The sequence below is a fragment of the Emys orbicularis genome, chromosome 6, assembly GCF_028017835.1.
Source record: "Emys orbicularis isolate rEmyOrb1 chromosome 6, rEmyOrb1.hap1, whole genome shotgun sequence".
In the NCBI taxonomy this organism is placed as follows: Eukaryota; Metazoa; Chordata; order Testudines; family Emydidae; genus Emys; species Emys orbicularis.
In genome coordinates this window covers 113,792,975-113,812,392 of record NC_088688.1, presented here as the reverse complement: position 1 = coordinate 113,812,392, position 19,418 = coordinate 113,792,975, and the positions used below count along the sequence as shown (strand labels likewise).

The 19,418-nt window shown below is 39.1% G+C and overlaps 1 protein-coding gene across 9 annotated transcripts in view; it reads left to right on the top strand.

The window, feature by feature from the left end:
• Positions 1 to 16,294, top strand: part of ELAVL2 (ELAV like RNA binding protein 2) — a 71,791-nt gene extending 55,497 nt beyond the window's left edge. For 3 of the 9 annotated variants that reach the window (XM_065406062.1, XM_065406060.1, XM_065406059.1), the window contains exons 4-7: positions 6,866 to 7,019; positions 9,782 to 10,007; positions 15,423 to 15,461; positions 15,964 to 16,294. In XM_065406062.1, the coding sequence (XP_065262134.1) occupies positions 6,866 to 7,019; positions 9,782 to 10,007; positions 15,423 to 15,461; positions 15,964 to 16,294 (750 nt within the window). Of the gene's footprint in view, positions 1 to 6,865; positions 7,020 to 9,781; positions 10,008 to 15,422; positions 15,465 to 15,906 lie in introns of all 9 variants that reach the window. The other 6 variants (XM_065406063.1, XM_065406061.1, XM_065406066.1 and 3 more) reach the window with 5 other exon arrangements.
• Positions 16,295 to 19,418: the final 3,124 nt, after the last annotated feature.

The window sequence follows — 19,418 nt, the reverse complement described above, 5'->3', positions numbered from 1 at the left end:
CCTCTCAACTTAGATTGTATGCTGAGTGGTTTTGACATTGCATAACCTTGATCTTTAGCCATTAAATATTCACCTGTTGAAATAGCTGTGAAAGTAATTTTTTAGCTGTTAATTCAATGCATATAGATTGCATGAATGGACTGCATATAGAATCATAGTTAAGTAATTACTGTACTAACGAAAGCCTGGAGAAGAGATGCAGGGTGGGAATAAGGAATAGGAGGCACTGTACTTTAGTTACCATATTGTAGGTAAGCAACCAATTTCTGTGGATTTTGTGTCTCAGTAGGGTTTAGAAACTAATTAGCAATCCCAAGTAAGCAAATGCGCCTCTTGCAATGGAGTTGGACCATCTGTAGATACCAGTCCCTTCTTTTTTTTGTGACAGTCTTGAATTTTTCTTTAGGAGCACTAGTTTTTGTTAAGCATATATTATCAGTTCGACATAATATTACTAGGAATTTTCTATTCTAATTGAGCTTCCTGTTCCTTCCTTCCTTCCTTCCTTCCTTCCTTCCTTCCTTTTTTTTAACACGCTTGCTCTTTTCCCTTAAAATGACTCCTTTGACTTCTGTGAATAGATCACTAATGTTGCACACTTTAAGCATTAAACACTTATTTCTGTCAGTAGTCTGATACAGGATCGCATTTATCTGCTGCTCTCTCCTGTGTAGCTTTCTGTTAATAAGTGGTTAGATGAAGGGGGCATGTCATTCTGGTTTTTTTAGTTTTGGTAGCTGTTTGTGGCCCAAATGCTCTTCACTTTTACAGTGAAGCCAACTTGTAAGAATTACAGGTAAAACAAGACCTCTATGCAATTCAACTCTTTCCCAAACAGTTTATATGAAAGGATACAAAGCATTAGTGCTGCTAAATCCAGTGAAAAGGATACTTCCGTTTTGTTTATGTGAATTTGAGTTTTGATTGAAATTTGTGTCCACCCCCTCTCTCCTTCCTCCCTCCCCCCCTCCCTCCCAACAAAACCTGTACTCCAGGGTTCAACCACAGAGCACAAATAGAAAAGTATTGGTCCACCAGTTCAGCATGGAAGAACACGCTTTCACCAGTCAGTCTCCAGGTTTGTCTACATTGCCCGCTGGATCGACGGGCAGCGATTGATCCAGCGGGGGTTGATTTATCGCATCTAGACTAGACGTGATAAATCGACTGCCGAGCGCACTCCTGTCGACTCCGGTATTCCACCAGGGGAAGAGGCGGAGTCGACGGAAGAGCATCAGCCGTTGACTTACCGCAGTGAAGACACCGCGGTAAGTAGATCTAAGTACGTCGACTTCAGCTACGTTATTCACGTAGCTGAAGTTGCCTAACTTAGATTGATCCCCCTGTCCCCCCCAATGTAGACCAGGCCTCTGTCAGACAAAAAGGTACAGAAGAAAAGTATTAAATGTTTGGTTTTAAAAAAAGAGAGATATTTTGGCAGATGCTTAGTAGTTTTCTACTGTAATGTGACGAGAATGAGGGAAGGATAAATGAAAGAGGAAGTACTTTCTAGAAATGTAACTATAGGTTTTCTTGTTACAAAAAATGCATCTGAGATACATAACAAACAGGGCATATTGTCCTGTGGGTCTTAGTGTATGACTCCTTTGTGGTGGTTTTTGCCTTGCTGGCAGGGAGGAGAAAAGAGAACTAGGGTCCTGTTTCTTTAAGAATGGGGGAGGAACCTTATTCTGAATTGGCACCACTGTGCTGCACAGAAATAATGTGTATTTATACCCAATCCAGTCGAATGGAGACAGATCTGGTTTTATTTTTTTAATTGAAAAATCATCTTGCTGCCATGTTGCCTAAATATCCACACCTTCCCTGGTGTGTCTGCTTTCATGGCATAGAGCAGATCTCTTCCCTCTCTGAGCCGTATGCATGGGATTCCTTTCTCCTATTAAACTAGTTTACCTCAATTTTTTTCCGCTCACACTTGGAAAGCATGAAGTGTAGGCTTGAAACAGATGCTGTTAGCATTAGAAATCCCCCTTTCTATTCACCCAGTGTTTATTCCTCCCTTTCCTCCCCCTATCTACTCCTGTAGCCAGCAGCTTAGTTGCCTCCTGATGGTACAATGTGAATTGAGGATGTTGGGAGAAGAGAGGGGTATCAGCCAAAGGCAGTTCTAGCATCTGACGCTAAATTGCATCCCCTCCCAGGATTACCATGGAGGTCGCAAGCAGGGAGGCCATTGCCTTAGGGCTGCTATTAGTGATTTTGTTGTTGTTTTGGAACCAATAATGCCATTCTGCTTTTCGCCAGAGCCTACAAACAAATCTGAGTACAAACTCCCTCATTGGGGCACTGTGCAGTGTCTTGGATGGAGAAATATCAGTTGTTAACTGTACGTGCAAAAGTGCTGCCTGGTCTTCAATGCGCAAATATATATATATTTTTTAAGCAGTACAAAATTGAGTTGTCATTCTCCATGGTTCAGGCAGTAGATAAACAATTAAAGAATGTCTATTTATAGAGACGTAGAAATATCTGGAATTCAAAGCTAATTGAATAGACTTAACAGCATATTTATAAATGTTGGGCTAATTATGGTTTGTAGAAACCTCTCGGTGGGAGATATCTGACCTATAGTCACCTCTTTCCTTTATTTGTAGTGACTTATCTTGTGTTAGACTATTTTATTACTCTTTCCCTACATTGTGTATGGATGTGTCACTGCTTGCTACTTCCTGTGAGTGCTGGTGTCTGTCTAGAGCAATGGATCCAATGCAGGGGAGAGGCAAAACTTTGTTTTTCACCTGTAATTTTAAACTTGGTATGAAGCCACTACTTTGGATAGAGCGTCTCTGTATATGTCTAGTATTGTAGATGTTTAGTTTAGCATGGGATTCCCTCATCTAGTGACAAAGGAGAAACGTCAAATTGGGGCTGAAGTGTCACAATAAGGCAACACAGCTAATGGTACCTTTTGTCAGTCCATTACTGACTCAGAGGGCCTGGAGTGCACCTCAGCACAAAGGGACTGAATTCCTTAGCAAAGTTAATTCACTCTCTAGTCACAAAAGGCCCTTCATTACCATTCTCCCTCTCCATGTGTTCTCAGAGCTGGGATTCACAGCTGAAAATTCTCATAGATGTAAAATTCATCAGTGTGTTTACAACAGTGATTTGCTTCTCACAAAATTTTTTGTTTTTGCAGTGTTTTCCAGGCAGCCTGTCCCCACTCTCTGGGCCTTGGATCCCATTATGTGTTCCAGGCCATCACTTCTTTCTCAACCCCCCCCCCCCCCCCCCAATATGTGCAAAGGAAGCTTGTACCTAGCTTCAGCAATTCATTGCCCCTACTTCTCTGAGCTTTGGCTATTGTGCTCTTCTACAGGCTGGCCAGCTTAGACAACTCAATCCCCTACTCCTTGGCTGTAAACTGGACTCCCGCTCGGACTCCTTTGGGGTCCATCTGCCTGGCTCCCTGCTGGCCTGAGATTATTGAAACAGTTGAGTCCCCTATGAGCTATTCTTCCATCCTCTCTACAGCCTCCAGAAGTCAGCCCTATAGTAGCTTATGCCTGGGTCACTCGGTGTTACCTCCCCAGAGCAGGCTGTGGCCGTGCTGCCCGGGCGCTGGAGCAGGCTGTGGCTGCGCCGCCCAGCCCGCTGGAAGATGCTGCAGCTGTGCTGCCCAGCCTGCTGGAGCAGCTCCAGCCAGGTCAGAGACATCCTCCCTTGGCCCTCCCCAGATAAGGTGGGAAGGGATGGGATGGGGAGAGTTTGGGGGTCCAGGGCTAGTGGTGGGGTCATGTTGGGGGTGGTCACAGGAGTTACTCCCCTGACTCCCAGCTTCTCCCCCCAAACAAATTTCCCTACCAGTTGCTGTCCCAGCCCGTCAGGGTAAGCAGCTGGCGCGCTAGGATACTTTGTTTAATTAGGTTTACCTCCGTGCCTGCGGCTACTCGAGGTAAACAAACCACCTTGTACCACCAGTGGCTTATCTTAATGGCCCGGGAGCCATAGTTTGCTGACCCCTGAATTATAGGGTCAGCTTCTGAATGGGTTATAAAAAATTTCCATTTTTACTTATCCATCTTAGGGGGTGGGGATTGGCTTATAAACTAACCGGCTTATGATTGAGTATATACGGTACTTCAGTTGTGTCCTTCTCACCCCAAAATAAAAAACATGCCTCCATTCCTCTAAAATGGATAAAGCTGACTCTTGTACAGCTTAGTGAATCAATAGGAGGGGAACAGAATTACAGATAGGAAATAAATTTTGCCTTTCCATAGCAACTTCTTAAATTTTTCATCTGCCCTATGTGAGGCTGTTAAGAAACGAGAATTCTGCAATGTGTGAAATGAACATCCTGTGCTTGAAGTGCCTGTTAGCCTACCTTTTCTCATCTCTGCTCTTGTGTTGGTCTAGTTTAAAACATTTGTAAACTGGTTTGGTAAAATTTCTACCTATGCCGTGGATAACTTACCTTACCTAATACTGTGACATGATCGTAATCGATTTTTACTACTGTAGCCTTGATGCCATTCGATTAGCTTACTAGCACAGGTTACAGGACTACAGACATTCTAGACATTTTCCCCATGTGAAATGTCTAGCAATAAATACTCGGTGCAGTAGGAGATGCCTAAAAGTAGTCCTACATGGACACACGATAGGGCAGAGGTTCTCAAACTGTGGTCCATGGACCACCAGTGATCCGTGAGCTCCATTCAGGTGGTCCGTGGATAGTTCCCTCTAAGGTGCATGCCTGGGCAGCAGCACAAGAGAAAATAAAGGGCCACCCACCTAATTAGTAGAGCCATGCAGGTGTGGCTCCACTAATTAGGTGCCTGGAGAAGACGCACATGTAAGGTGATGTAGTGGCCTTGGGGGGAATAGGGGGTAAGTGGGAGGGGGCAGTGGGGTGAGAAGAGGGGGTGGGGGGAATTTGGGACATGCAGGGCTGCAGCGGCCAGAGAAAGGTGACTTCCCCAGCTCCAGGGCTGCGGTTGCTGTGGAGAGACGGCCCTCCTTCCCAGCCCCAGCTTGGGGACTGCCGCGGCAGGGAGGAGAGGGCACATCCATCGCATTCGAAAGGTAGACTACTGATATTAAAATATGAGTTGTGTGCTTTTATTTGTAGAACAAAAAAAGTTAATTATTAAGGAGTTTTTTTATATAGCGCTTTTATCCAAAGCGCTTTACAATACTTAGCGGTGCAAACATTTGGCAAGATCATTAAGTGGTCCGCTGAGACCCTCCGCAGTTTTCAAGTGGACCGCGAAAAAAAGTTTGAGAACCACTGCGATAGGGATTTTTATCACTATGGAGGTTATTGGGTGACAAGAATGGAAAGCTAATGCTACAATTTAACAAAATCTGCTTTTAAATTTCTGCTGGCAGGCTTGCCCTCACCAATGCAAATGGACAAACTGTTTCATTTGGTGGTATAGTAACTGACCAAAGTATCAGTGAAATGTTTTATTTTGATTTTAATAAAAGTCAAGCTTACTGCTGCTGGTTCCAGCTAGCTGGCAAAATGTGACTGCTTTCTATATGCCAAAATGAGACTACTATTTAATTACTTCCACTTGACTGAGGTGCTGGTAGTGTTACTTAAAGTCTCCCTTGTAGTCTAGCTCCTAGTGGGCACTTTAAAAATCATTGATTTAGGATACCTAATGAGTAGCTGTGTTTGTAGTCTTGTCACAGAGATCCTGGGCTGTATGGAAATAGTTTTATTTTGGATTGGATAAATGTCAAATAACGGGGGGGGGGGGGGGGAAGGAAATGATCATCCAGATTGATAAAATGTAACCTCTCTAACCACCGTAAATGGAAAGGTGCCAACTGATACATTCTGCCCCTCGTGCCCTGTTTGTACAGTCTTTTGATTTTAATGTGATTTTTAGCAATAAAGTGACAGTTCAGCTATGTTGATTTCAATGGGAGTGCTGGATTCTTAGCATGTTAGGAAATCAGGCTGCTTCTTTAAGGGCTTAAGGATTTAGGAGCCTGATTTTAGGCCATAGTCCTGAAAACCTTGGCAGAAATGTTTATCCCCATTGTAGTAGGTGTCTTGAGTAGCCCTTCTTAAAGTAACTGGCTAGAGTTTCCCAATATCTGGTGTCCAAGAGAATCTGGAGAATTTAGACTATCAGTCAGATTTGGTTGTGGGACCCTAGCATTGTTTCAAAATGTGCAAAAAACTAGTATGGTATACGCCCACCCTGGCTACTTATTCTTAAAAATAGAGTTATAAAATTTAGCAGTTTTAGCCCTGTTTATCTAGTTCTGACATTTAGGAATGATTGCATTTTATTTGGGGGAGTCAGACAAATGTGCAAGAGGAGCAGGGCAACACCTTCAATACTGGAGTAGCAAAGCTGCCAATGTGTTGGATTGCCTTTCTTAAGCCATCTATGGCATTGAACTCAACGCAACTTTAATTCTTGCATTTTTAGTGTGTAGGGAGATTGAACTGAATGGATAAAAATAGAACAGATTTTTCTGATAAAGAAATGGATAGGATATTTATCTGTTTTAATCTTATCACAAAAGGGCTTAAACTAGTGTCAAAAGAACACTTTTATTCCAACATCCGGCTTAAGTGTCTATTCACACACACAACTCTTCTCCTTTTACTCTGGAATACGGCTTTAAATTACAACTTAACTGGCTTGGGATACTCAATAAACCCTATTCCTTTGCCTTGTGGTGCTCTTTTGATTATTTGACACTTAAGGCAACATTTGAAAATAAGTTTTAGCTCACTGAGCAGTATTTTTGTAATTACCTTGTAGTCATTTGAATAAGTGGGAGGCGCAATTTTTTTTTGTCCCATTTCAGTCATGGTCTGAGTAGTTTTTTTTAAAAATAAAATAAAATAAATTACACTCCCTTTCCCAAGGTTTCCTATGCGCGACCAAGTTCAGCTTCTATCAGAGATGCAAATTTGTACGTCAGTGGACTTCCAAAAACAATGACCCAGAAGGAACTGGAGCAGCTCTTTTCTCAATATGGACGCATTATTACTTCTCGTATTCTAGTTGACCAAGTCACTGGTAAGTAGGCAGCTGCTCTGCACTGCCTCTTTCACTTTCTCAGACTGGCAGGTTGTGAAATATTCCACCTTCCAAGGCAGCAGACTTGCCTCCAGAACATATCAAAGGTATATGTGGGCCAGAAAATACAATTTTCTGCTGGAATTGTTCATAAATATGCATGGACAAAAATAGATTGTGGAGTGTAGTGAGCCAGCCTGAGTCATTTCTACCCTGAAGGTGCAGGTTTGAAGCCTGTTTCATGGCTTGTAATAAATTTACAGCTGCTATAATCTTCATTTCCAAGCTGCTGCGTGAAAATGGTCCCTATGCTCCTTATAAAATGCTAATAAACAATCTTTTTATAAAAAGCAAAATTTTATGCAGTAATGCACAGCTAGTTCTCTCAGGCTAGGATTACACAAGGCCCGAACTGGTAATTGCTGTTAAGACTGTTTTCAAGGTTGCATCGTCTACTGTGGGCACATAGAAGAATATGAACTTTGAGATCCTTAGTACAGAATTTATTAGCTCCTTAGCAGTGCTAGTACAGACTAAAAGCAAACTAGGAACTCTGACTCTAACCAGAGTAGGTTAGAAACATTTTTTAGCATGTGCCTCCGATACAGGCTGGATGGCACAAAATGTCCAATGGCATCTTTTTACTAGTCGGATTTGGACAGTATGTGTAATTTTTCTGTATACTCATGACAGTTCAACTGGCTGACTTGAATTTCGGAGGTAGTATATCTTTTGCCTACACCAAAGTTGTTCTGTAAAGGCTGGCACAGAATATCAAATAAAAAAGGAGATGTTTTCACGGACTGTATTTAAACAATGTACAACAAGGGCTGGGGCATAGAGAAGGATTCTCCTCTCAAAAACCTTTCAGTCCCTTTCGTTCCCCCGACCATTTCAAGTCTTTTTTTTCCTTTCTAATCCCATTGACCCCCATAGTGTCAGTTTGGTGGATGGAAATTCCAACTGTAATGTCAGTGTAGTTTGACAAAATTGTGGGAAAGAAACATTTTTGACCTTTCTAATTTGTTCTCTAAACAGGATATAAAGTTAGCTATAAAAGAAAAGTAAACTCATGCTTTCAACAAAGTTCTAACACCAAATTTAGTATGTTTTATGTCTAATAGTGTGTGCAAACTTATCGATAATTAGTGAGCAATTGCATGTAGGTATTCTATAGCTGGAAAAACTGCATGTTGCAATCTGCCCAAGTGAAACACCAATTTTGTGGTAGAGCTAGAATATGCAGTTTCCCAGTCCCAAGCCCTAAAAACAATCCACTAAATACTCATTACATTTCTCATGAGTATTCATGTGCAAATAGCATGTATGATCTGGTACCAAAACAAACAGGTGAATAGACTTGTAAAATGTATAAATATATAGTGTGTAGTACACCCTAAATACAGTGGGTAGAAGACCCTAAATACACATTCTCATACGAATTAATGTAAGAACTGTTTTTCATCCTAGAGAAGTATTGTGCAGCCTTCTAAGTATTTTTTTCACACTATTCTAAAGGTAAAGGGAAGAGTTAGATTCAAAATGATCTGAATAATAATGTTGTGACACAAACTGACAGATAAGAAATGCAAAGTTGAGCCTGTGACATTCAGCTCTTTAAACTTCCTTACTCTTGTTCCTTGCCATTTTGATGTTAAGTTGTCATTGTTAATAGAATATTTTTTTCCTTAAAAATAATTTCAAAAAGAGCTTGTGGGCAAACTTCTAACTTTTCCTTGTCCTTTCACTGATGAAACAAAATGCAATAGGCCTATGAATAATTGCAGTTTTCCTCCCATTCATGTTAATTTGTCCAAGTAAACTAAATTCATTTTAAGCCACTTGTTTGAGGTTTAATGTGCTCCGTAGACCTTCCCTCTGTTTTTTTGTTTTTCTTTTTACTATTAGTACCCTCCTTGCTTCCTGCCGACACCAAATGTTTCCATCTCGCCGCTTCCCTTCCACAATATATATCTTAAATAATCTATAGACAAGGAAAGCTGGAAATAGGCTTTTGTTGAGGGAGATAAAATGCTGTGCAGTGAAATATTGAAATCATGCATCAAGTTTATAGGAACATGAACACTGAATATTAAAATAGCAGAAATTCCCATTGTTGTAACCCAGAATCTGTACTTCAGTCTTGAACATGGCACAATTATTGTAGGCATCCTTTCTCCAGTGCACCCCTGGGTGGTCGGATGAGGCAGGGGTCCCAGGGGAGGGGATTGGTTGGGGTTCCGGGGGTGATCAGGGACAGGGGGTTGGGGTGGATGGGGCAGGAGTCCCGGGGGGGCTGTCGGGGCGAAAAGGGGGGGGTAGATCGGGGGCCGGGCCACACCTGGCTGTTTGGGGAGGCACAGTCTCCCCTAACCAGCCCTCCATACAATTCTGGAAACCCGATGTGGCCCTCAGGCCAAAAAGTTTTCCCACCCCTGGTCTGGAATCAACTGACATTACTTCAGAATCCCCCCCCACCCCCACCCCAACTGCTTGAATCCTGTCACAGCTAGAATTCCCTTTCCCCTCCCCAATCTCCTTTGCATACAAACTGGCTCAGATGTACTGTGTGGCCTGTTGTATTTGTAATTGATAGGATTAGAAAAGTCACATTTTGTACTAGTTGCCAAAACTGAATCTCTGCTGCTGGAAGTTCCTTGTTTATAGTAACCTGTAAACTTACATTTAATCTTCCTAATGTTGGGCATTCTACAAGTCTCCTGAATTAATGAATCAACATGTGCTTCTTTCACTCTATGCAGGGGTATCAAGAGGTGTAGGATTCATCCGATTTGATAAGCGGATTGAGGCAGAAGAAGCTATCAAAGGTTTGAATGGGCAGAAGCCTCCAGGTGCCACAGAGCCAATCACCGTAAAGTTTGCTAACAATCCAAGCCAAAAAACCAATCAGGCCATCCTTTCCCAGCTGTATCAGTCTCCAAACAGAAGGTATCCAGGACCTCTAGCTCAGCAGGCTCAACGCTTTAGGTAAGTCAAATACGTTATGTTTATGGCTGAACCATTGAATTCTGGAATTCCCATGGGCCTACCCATTTCAGTTGCCTCCTGAAGTGATCTCCCTCCCCGCCCTTCATAAGAGACTTCATATTTTTGAAAGTCTTTCAAATGCATGGGGCAGAACAATTTGTTTTAGAAAGCACTGCCATCTAACCAGACCAGAGTCTAAATATCTAGTAAACTATTTAATTAGCAACATTTAATGTTAAGCCAGTATATTTTTTTCCCAAGCCGGCATCAGTAGAGAATCATGATTTTTAAAGTTCCTTTTAATTTCGTAGAATACTATTGACTTCATAAGCAAGTCAATTCAGTTAGCGTTGGTTTAGACAATTTAATTTCCTCCTTGGCCATATGGTGTGCCACAGCCAAAACACAACCCCCCATCCTACCTTTCACTTACTTTTTTGCTTCTAGTTAAGAGATCTAAATTCTGCATGCCATATATCTCCTTGTTTGACCCTACACTTCCATTTTGAAAATGTAGCCACATATCTTGTGTGGTGTGTATTTTTTTGTGCATCTTTTTTTCCCATGCTTTTGAGTTTACAGCCTTAAGTGTTACACTAAATATCACTGAGAATCAAAAAGGACAGATGGTGAGAAGAGTGAAACAAATACTGTATTATCTACATTCATAAACCCGATGGTTTTTTCTTTTTCTTTCAGTGATTTTTGCTTTTTTTTTTTTCCTGGGGGGTGTGACTAGAATGCATTAAACATTGAAAAGCTTAAATATACAGTAAAAACAGTCTGTTCTCTCTAAGTAAAAACTGGATCAGCTGATATCTCCTTGAAAAGTGTGCACACAGTTACAAAAGCTGCAAGCTGGCCACACTCACTAGAAGGCTGAATGCCCAAACAAACATCATAGACCACATTTTTGGCAGACGTTCTAAACGTTTATTTACATCTCTGCTAAGCAGCTCACCAGCGACTACAGTCATACAGCTCCACAACCTCTTGGCATTCAGTGCTGGTGACATGAAGTGCCCCCCTGCCCAGTAATGCTCCAGTGCTGACCAGGCAGTCTGTCTTAGGGGAAAGGGTAACTGGTTTAATTCAGTATTCAGTGGATTTCCTTAACTAGGGTATAAAAAGATTATTAAGCTGCAGAAAACCGCTGAATATTGAATAAAAATAGACTTGCCCTTTTTCCATATGCAGACTGCCTGCTCCAGTGCTGACTGCAGGAGTGGAAATTGCACTGCTAAGACGACACATCCCAGAATGCACTGTACTGAAGTAAGATCATGGGGGAGTTGTTTTGCGGACCTGAAAACAGAGGTAAATAACTCTTGCTGTCAAGGCCTCTGTCAGGCCTCTGTTGTGGCATTCAGCACCTTCTGGTAAGATTGGCCATCAAAGTCCCGAGTCACTCCTATTTTAGATACAGTTGTTTCCATTAAAAAGTCTATTTTCTTCTTATAGCCATTATAACTGAGGTATCTCTAATACCAGTGGTGTAGTATCTGTAAGTGCTAGCTTTTGAATAGTGATCATGGTGTCTGTCCCAGTCTTTTAATCTAGTTATGTGAATAATAGGGAAATGCCAGCTATTACTATTCCCTAAAGGACCCCATATGTTCCACAGCTATGGAATTTATCCTGTTCTTATATCCTGGAACATAATTTTGCAGGTTTAATATAAAATACTCTTCCTAGTTGATATGGTTGCAGAAAGAGTGCAAACAGATGCAGTGATGTCTGCTTGTGTCTGAAAGCAGCCTGAAACAATTGCTGTGAGGGAAATATTAATTCCTATCAAACCCAACAATAAGGCATAATATTTTTTGTAATATTTTGTGTTCAAAACACTCTGTAGACACTAACTAATTGAATCTCAGAAGCTCTGAGTTAGCTGGATAAGTATGGTCTTCCCCATTTTTACAGGTGGGGAAGGTGAGGCAGAAAAGTGAAATTACTGGCTAAAGGCCACACAATGAATCAATGGCAGAGGCACGGTTAGAATTTGGGGCCTTCTGACTCATTCCTCCTGAACATGCTGTCTTGTCAGTAGGATGTTAACTTTCAAACTGTGATAATTTTACATCCATTCTATATATCTTATGGCTTGTATAGCAGACATAATTGTAGTATATAAGCTCTTCTTATTTCATTTGTTGATTACTTCACGAGAAACATCTAGCTAATATGTTGGTTCCATAATCCCCAATATCTCTCAAACTTCCCTCAAATAGCTTCTGCTGTGCAGTTACATGGGTTTTGATAAATAATTTGGTGGTATCCTGAAAATGTATGGCCAACATAAAATTTAATTAAATTTTCAAATTGAAGAACACAAGGGAAATTCTGTTCTACTGATTGTCTTATCAGGCCCTTCTGAACTGTTGTGTTGCGTACCCAGAAAACAAGGCATCCAAAATCACTCTTGGAAATCTTCTCTTTGTTTTTAAATTTAATCCGAAACTCTCACTGAATTTCCAGTCTGGTGCACTGGAGCACTGTAGAATCCGGAGCCTGTAACTCAGTTTAAGTCAAGCTCACCAGTGCATGAATTCTTACTACGGCCATGTCTGCACAAACAAGTAATACTGCTGTAACTACAGCTGTGTAGCTATACTGGTACAAACCCCCTCAGGTGGATGCAATTATTCTGGTATAAATGTGCTTATAACAGTGTGGCTTTATTCCTGCACAGGAAGGAGAATAAACTACACTGGTATAATCTACCTTTATACTGGTTATTCATGCATATAATAATACAGCCCCCTAGTATGAACACAATTATAACAATATATTGGCTAAAAGGTGTGATGTTTTTAGCCTATGTAGTTATACCAATACAACATCTTAATGTAGAGCAGACCTTATGTGGTAAATTTCTTTCCTTCAGTGAGATGATGCCTACTGAGGGTTGACCTTAAATTTGTTTCTAACTTAGTTATCATAGAAAAATTCCATTAACATTAAATATCAGTTTAAAATTCTGCCTTAATATATTGACTTTTTTAAAGGTTTAGAGCAGTTTTAAACTTTTGTACCTAAGTTTAAGGCACCCAAATAATTGGCCTGGGTTTCAGATGTGCTGAGCACTTTCAGCTCTCAGTAGAAATACATAGGAGGTGAGTGTCAAATGCTTCTGAAATTTAAACTGTTTAGGTGCCCATGTTTGGAAAACTTGGCTTGGTTGTTTTGTAAGTTCATTTTAAAGCACTTCACAGTACGATAAATGGGTGGGAGAAGTGTATTGTACAGGAAATATAAGTGGGGAAGGGACACTAATAAATATAAAGTACTTAATTGTGGTGTCCTTTGGTTTTACTGGTGTACCAGTCATAAATTAAAGCAAGCATGATCACAAAATGCTAGTTCATGACTAGTGGTTCTTGGGTAAGTACTGAGTGGACAAAAACTACAAACTCTCTATCATATTGCATGTTAAAAAGCCTATCCTCGCCAGAAGTGGCTGTAGCTTTGTTTGAAATTAAAATAATATTTTTTAATTATGCTACTCATTTAATTTTGTGCTTTAGAAAACTATATAAATTATAGCAATGTTTGATGATCAGAATTTCTGGGTTACTGAAAATTGGAAATAGGAAATCAAACTGCAGTGACGTAATAGTGAAATGTATTATTTTGAAGGGAACTTGGATCTAGTCTTCATAGTTAGAAAATATTATTTAGTTTTATTTGTTCAGTTCTGAGCTTAGCTTTGAGTTACAGCAAGCAACGAGCCTCCTTTTCTTTCCCATTATAATACCTACTAGGAGATGCCTGCTGTTGCTCTTCAACTGCTGTATTAAGTTGGTTTTATTACCAAAAAAAAAAAAAAAATAAACGGACAAAGTTTTGCATCTGTAATAATCTTTCTTAAAAGTAGTTTGACTAATATATTCTAGGAAGATCATAGCTCCATGTATTGCAGTGAAGAAGCTTGGAGTATACTGATTTTTCTAAAGTTTTCAGAAAACTATATAACATACATGACAGTATTTCAGATTTCTTACTATTCAGGAACAGCACTCATGGGGTAGGTTTCTTTGGGACTCCCATTTTTTCTTAAGGCAGCTCAAATACAATACCCTGTGTCGGGAATAAATGACTCTAGATTAATTGAGATTTCACGTTTAGATTACAGGTTCAGTCAACTCAAGTGAGTAGACACTGAAAAGTTGCAATTTGACTGTTCAATAGCATGACATGACAAGCTTTGGTGATCTCAGTCCATGTTCTATTAGATATGATCCCATCACAAAACACCATCATAAATGGTGCTCATTGACCGTCTCAGAAAAAAATTATTGAATGTACATTGGGAGGGGAAATCCCATTTTGCCCTTTGAGGGTAGTTCCCTACCTTCATCCTCCCTTTAAATAGGTGTTCAATGAGATGTTGATACAAAACATTATATTGCCTTTCTGCCTGAGGTATAAGCATTATTCAGGCACTTCCCAATATAAGCATCTCTTTTGGTCGTCTTATTAAAAAGAGTGCACTGTGGGTGGATGTCCTAATGTGAACTAGGACAGCTACTTTTTTTTTTTTCTTGTTTGACTGATTTTTAACATCTCTCTCAGCATAAAATAAACCACTCCCTTTTTACTGAATGTACAGGCAATTCATATTTTGTAGAGTCCTAAACTGTAAAGTAAGAGAGGGAATGTTCTGGTTTTTTTTTCCCCCTTGGCATGCATGAGTTTTCCCAGAAGGAAGTTGGAGTCTCTCCATGGAGCCTCACTGTTTGAGAAACACATGGTTAGATGTTAATTCATAAGTTTTAAATCTTCAAGGATGCTCTGGCATCCTCGCATTTGTTGCATTCCACTTATCAAAAGATTTGCAGCTGGGCAAGAAGGAATTAACACCGCTACTTAACAAGTTCTGGGGAAAAATTGTAAAGCTAATGGCAAGTCTGCCTTACTACGCTGGAAATAAATTTTCAGTAAGACAAGAACAGTGGAATTAAAATTGTTCTATGGTCTCATGGTTTTTATTTCTATAATTTGAGATAAGTCTTCTCCTAACAACTGTCAATAATAGAGAAATATACACTGATCTGGGTACGTCTATGCTCCCCATCAACATAGTATCAGTGTCTCTCAATAAGAGCTGAATCTTGTATGAAAGCTGATTTTTCTGGAGAACTCCAGTGAGCTTGTGGTCACTGGTGACTGCTTTTTACACTAATCTGGAGACTGGAAACTTGTTTCCACACATGACTACCTGATGGAAATGTGAGCATGTGTGCAGTAACCCCGTCATGTATGGTAAGGTATGTCACAATTCTTAGCAGCTTTCAGACTTCGCATACACATTCTGTGGAATACAGTTCAAGGAAACTGGCAATAATATACTGAGTTTCCTTAGAAGAATAGGAAAAAATCCAGAGACTGAATACTTTGCTAAATGTTTTGCAGGTTGGACAATCTGCTCAATATGGCTTATGGAGTAAAGAGGTAATAAAGAATCATATTAGGTTGATAATAACTTTCCAACAAACTAGTTCTTTAGAGAAAGTATTTTGGAGTATTGTAAATACCATTTTTCCCTTAAGGTTTACGTTGGGTTCCTTTTGCATGTCGAGATGTTCAACTGAAACTGTTTTCATTTCAGTCCATCGTTCACTAAAGGGAAAACCTCTTGTATCTATTCCATGGAATTCCTCTTGAGTTTTTTTTATCATTAATCCTCATAAGTTTTTTGGCATGGTTTTTCTTTTTTTAAATGTTTATTTCTTCTAGCCAGACACTGTTCCTCACTTGTGTAGTGCCATTCAGCATTGTGCATAATCTCTGTACACTTTGAATGTAATTTACAATGTTAAATTTAATTTGGTTGGAATGTTCATGCAAACTGTAAATAGTCTGTTTGCTTAAAAAAATAGCTTTGGGGGGAACTGACTGTAAACAGCCCCTCTTTTATTCTTATTTTTGATTCTTTGTTTCCCACATTGTTTAGTAGGTTTTCACCAATGACCATTGATGGAATGACCAGTTTGGCCGGAATTAATATCCCTGGACATGCAGGAACAGGATGGTGCATTTTTGTGTACAATTTGGCACCTGATGCAGATGAGAGCATTCTGTGGCAAATGTTTGGACCCTTCGGAGCAGTAACCAATGTGAAGGTCATCCGTGACTTTAACACAAACAAGTGCAAAGGTTTTGGATTTGTGACTATGACAAACTATGATGAGGCAGCCATGGCAATAGCCAGCCTGAATGGATACCGTCTTGGGGACAGAGTCTTGCAGGTCTCCTTTAAAACAAACAAAACGCACAAAGCCTAATGAGTTATCCTCAACCCATTTATATATGAAAACTATACAACAAAGGCAAGTTAAGAGAAACTTTCTACATTAGTCAATGTCTTTGTAAGTCAGTGTTGAAATGGGGATAAAATGACTACTTAGCATCCTAAGAATATGTGAGATTTTTTTATTGCTAGTATTTGAATTAAAACTTCTTAAATATCTTTTATGTTTGAATATGGACAAGAGGTACAGGGTTTTTACCTGTCACAATGCATTCTATTGCCTTCTTTGAAGAAGGTGGACCTTTTAAAATGTTTCAGCTAAGGGAAGAAGTTTCTTTTCTTTTTACATAACTGCCTTGAACCTGTGAGTAAATATTGAGGCTTTGTGTTGTAATCCCTAACTTGGTTGTTTTATGTTGTGTTTTCCTGATTAGCTTTGTGTTTAATTTACATTTAATGCATTGCTGTTTTTGTCTGTTCAAGAAAAGTATTTTGAAGTTTACATTTTATTTATAAAGTTATAAACAGTATTTATTTTGTAATTATGATTTGGGTTGGGGATGGGGGGTACATTATAATAAAAGCTTATTGTAAGAATACTGGAGAACTTTTCGTAAAGCAGTACCTTGCCAAAGAGATAAGAGCCTCTTTGATGTGGGTTTAAAAAAAGCATCTATTTTTATAAAAAAGAAAAATTTGGAGAAACTTTTTACTGGTCCTGGAACAAATATTTTGACTTGAATACTTTGAGAAATCTCTTCATATGACACCTAGTGAGCTTTTAAAACTTACCAGGAAATTTGCAATGGTTGGGGGAAAATTTAGAAAGATTTATGATGTAGAAATACTTTTGAGACCTTTGTATTAAGAAGTAGAATCAATGGGAAAACACTGTTGGTTTCATTTTTGTAATCATCAGTGAAATCTCTGATCATCCTGGTTATTATGTGATAGGTGGCTCACATTAATTTGTGATTTTGAAACAAATGAAAATTTAAAAAAAAAAAATATATGAGCAGGCAAGAAATTTAAATTACCGAGAGATGGGGGAAAAAAAATCTGTTCTTCCTAAAGAATTCCCTTCAGATAGAGCTCATGGTGTTTAGTGATGTACTTGCAGTATTGTTTGAAGAATTGTTTTGTCTTAAGAAAAGACGTTGCACATGGTTTGCACTTCAGCAAATCAGCAGAAGCCGTCTGAGTTGGATATAATTGAAAGTATTTTGAAAGTTACGTTCGAGGCTAACACCTGAGCTTTGTGTAATGTAAATAAGACCTTGCGTTTATGAATCTTTCAGCTAATTTTGGTTTTGGTTTATTTTTGACTTACATTGCCAAGTGATGTTCAGATTTTGAATGTTTTCGTATGAGTTTTTTCCTTTGTAAATGGCATTAACATTGTTACTTGAGGTCTGCTTATTCATTTTCATTGTCCTGAGGACTTGAATTTACAGTGCATCAGATTTGTTGCTAATTTTGTCTGTAGATAGTCTAGCTTCAGCTGTTTATGGTGATGCTACATTTTTGTTTATAAATATGTTTGTGGTAAAAATGAGTATAACCATAGGATTTGAACAAATTTCCTTACGTTTTTCATACAAAAATCATAAATACCTGTATACTATTAAATTTAACTTTGTATGATGCTTAAATCACTATTTGGGGAAATAAAAGTCTTTACCATGTATTGAAGAAATTTAAGAAAAAATACAAAATATTTTCTGATTAGCATCTAGCTTACAATAAATTTTTTAAAAAGCTGAGGGCTATAATGCCTTCACCAGGATGCACTGACAACTATATAGTTACGTCCTGCTTTTTGTATAAACTGAGATGCTCATATGCTTCCCCTTAGAACAAGCAATGTGCTATGCATAACATAGTTGTACATTATCTTTGCAGTTGCTTTTGGTTCTTCTTCTTTTAGACTGTAGTTATAAATTTTTCAGTATAGTACAGTACATATACTGTGAAGCGCGTGCTAAAGTGAATAAGCGAGTTTTCATGCTGACCCACTCAATGCTATTCAAAACTCAATTGACTTCCTGAGCACTCTCTCATTCTTAGGTGCACTTAGATCGTTGAAGCTAATCCTCTGCATTAAAAGTTGTATATACTTTAGAAAATAAAAACTTTCCAATATGGGGGAAACAGTAGCTACATGCTTCTTTCCTATACTACTGTAGCAAACAAAGGCATTGATGAGAAGGCATGTAAATTGGGCTTCACTTTACAGTGTTTATCAGAGCACTTAATAAAATGTAAGGCTGGTATTTATTTGAAGTTGTACAGTATTACTTCACATCTGTTGGAATAGAAAATATATTCTGTTTAGTATTTAAGAGGCTGTACATGTTTTCTTTTGTGTTTGGATCCTTTGTACTTTTTCATGTTCAGTACATCAATAAACAAAGTTGAAGGGAAGACAGTCTGACGAGCAGATCTTTTTAACTTTTTCCTCTGCTTTAATGGCTATGCTTTCTCACTGGGTGAAAGGTTTTCCTCTAGTGGACAGGTTGTTCAGCAAGGGGTGAAAACAATGGAGCCAAATACTGCTCTCTGTAAATCCAGAATCGCTCCATTGGTTTTACTGGAGTTATTCTTAGCTTGTGCTGGTGTAAATGAGGCCAGAACTCAGCCAGTCTGTAAAAACCATATATAGAGAATTTTTTTTGTAGCAAGCTGAGAGATTTAAGCTAGGTAATTTCAAAAGCACACATTGGATAAGTGCAACCCTGAAGAGAAACTAAGTTGACCATGTAGAGGCAGTGTCATTTCAGTGATTATTTTACAGTATTAATCTTCTTGTCCCCTGTATCCAAAACCAGGGTTATACATTTCTAATTAATCTACCATTCTTCTTGTTAGTGTATGTGTTGTGGAGACAGTTCCCAATTAGTATTAAAGTTCTTCCCTTAGTCTGTTTATAAAGAGTTTCTCCTAATCTCACTGGTTTTGTTCACTTCCATTCCCTGAACATCCAACATCTGTAATAGAGCATCAGAAATTTCCTATCATTGCAGTTCTTACTCATATTATATTCCGAAGTTGCTTTCACCTGGGTTTTCCACTTACACTCATTGTGTTTGAGATGCATAACCATATGGTGTGAGTTCTTAATGTGCTGCTTCTTTGATTGATAGTCTGTGTGTTCAAGT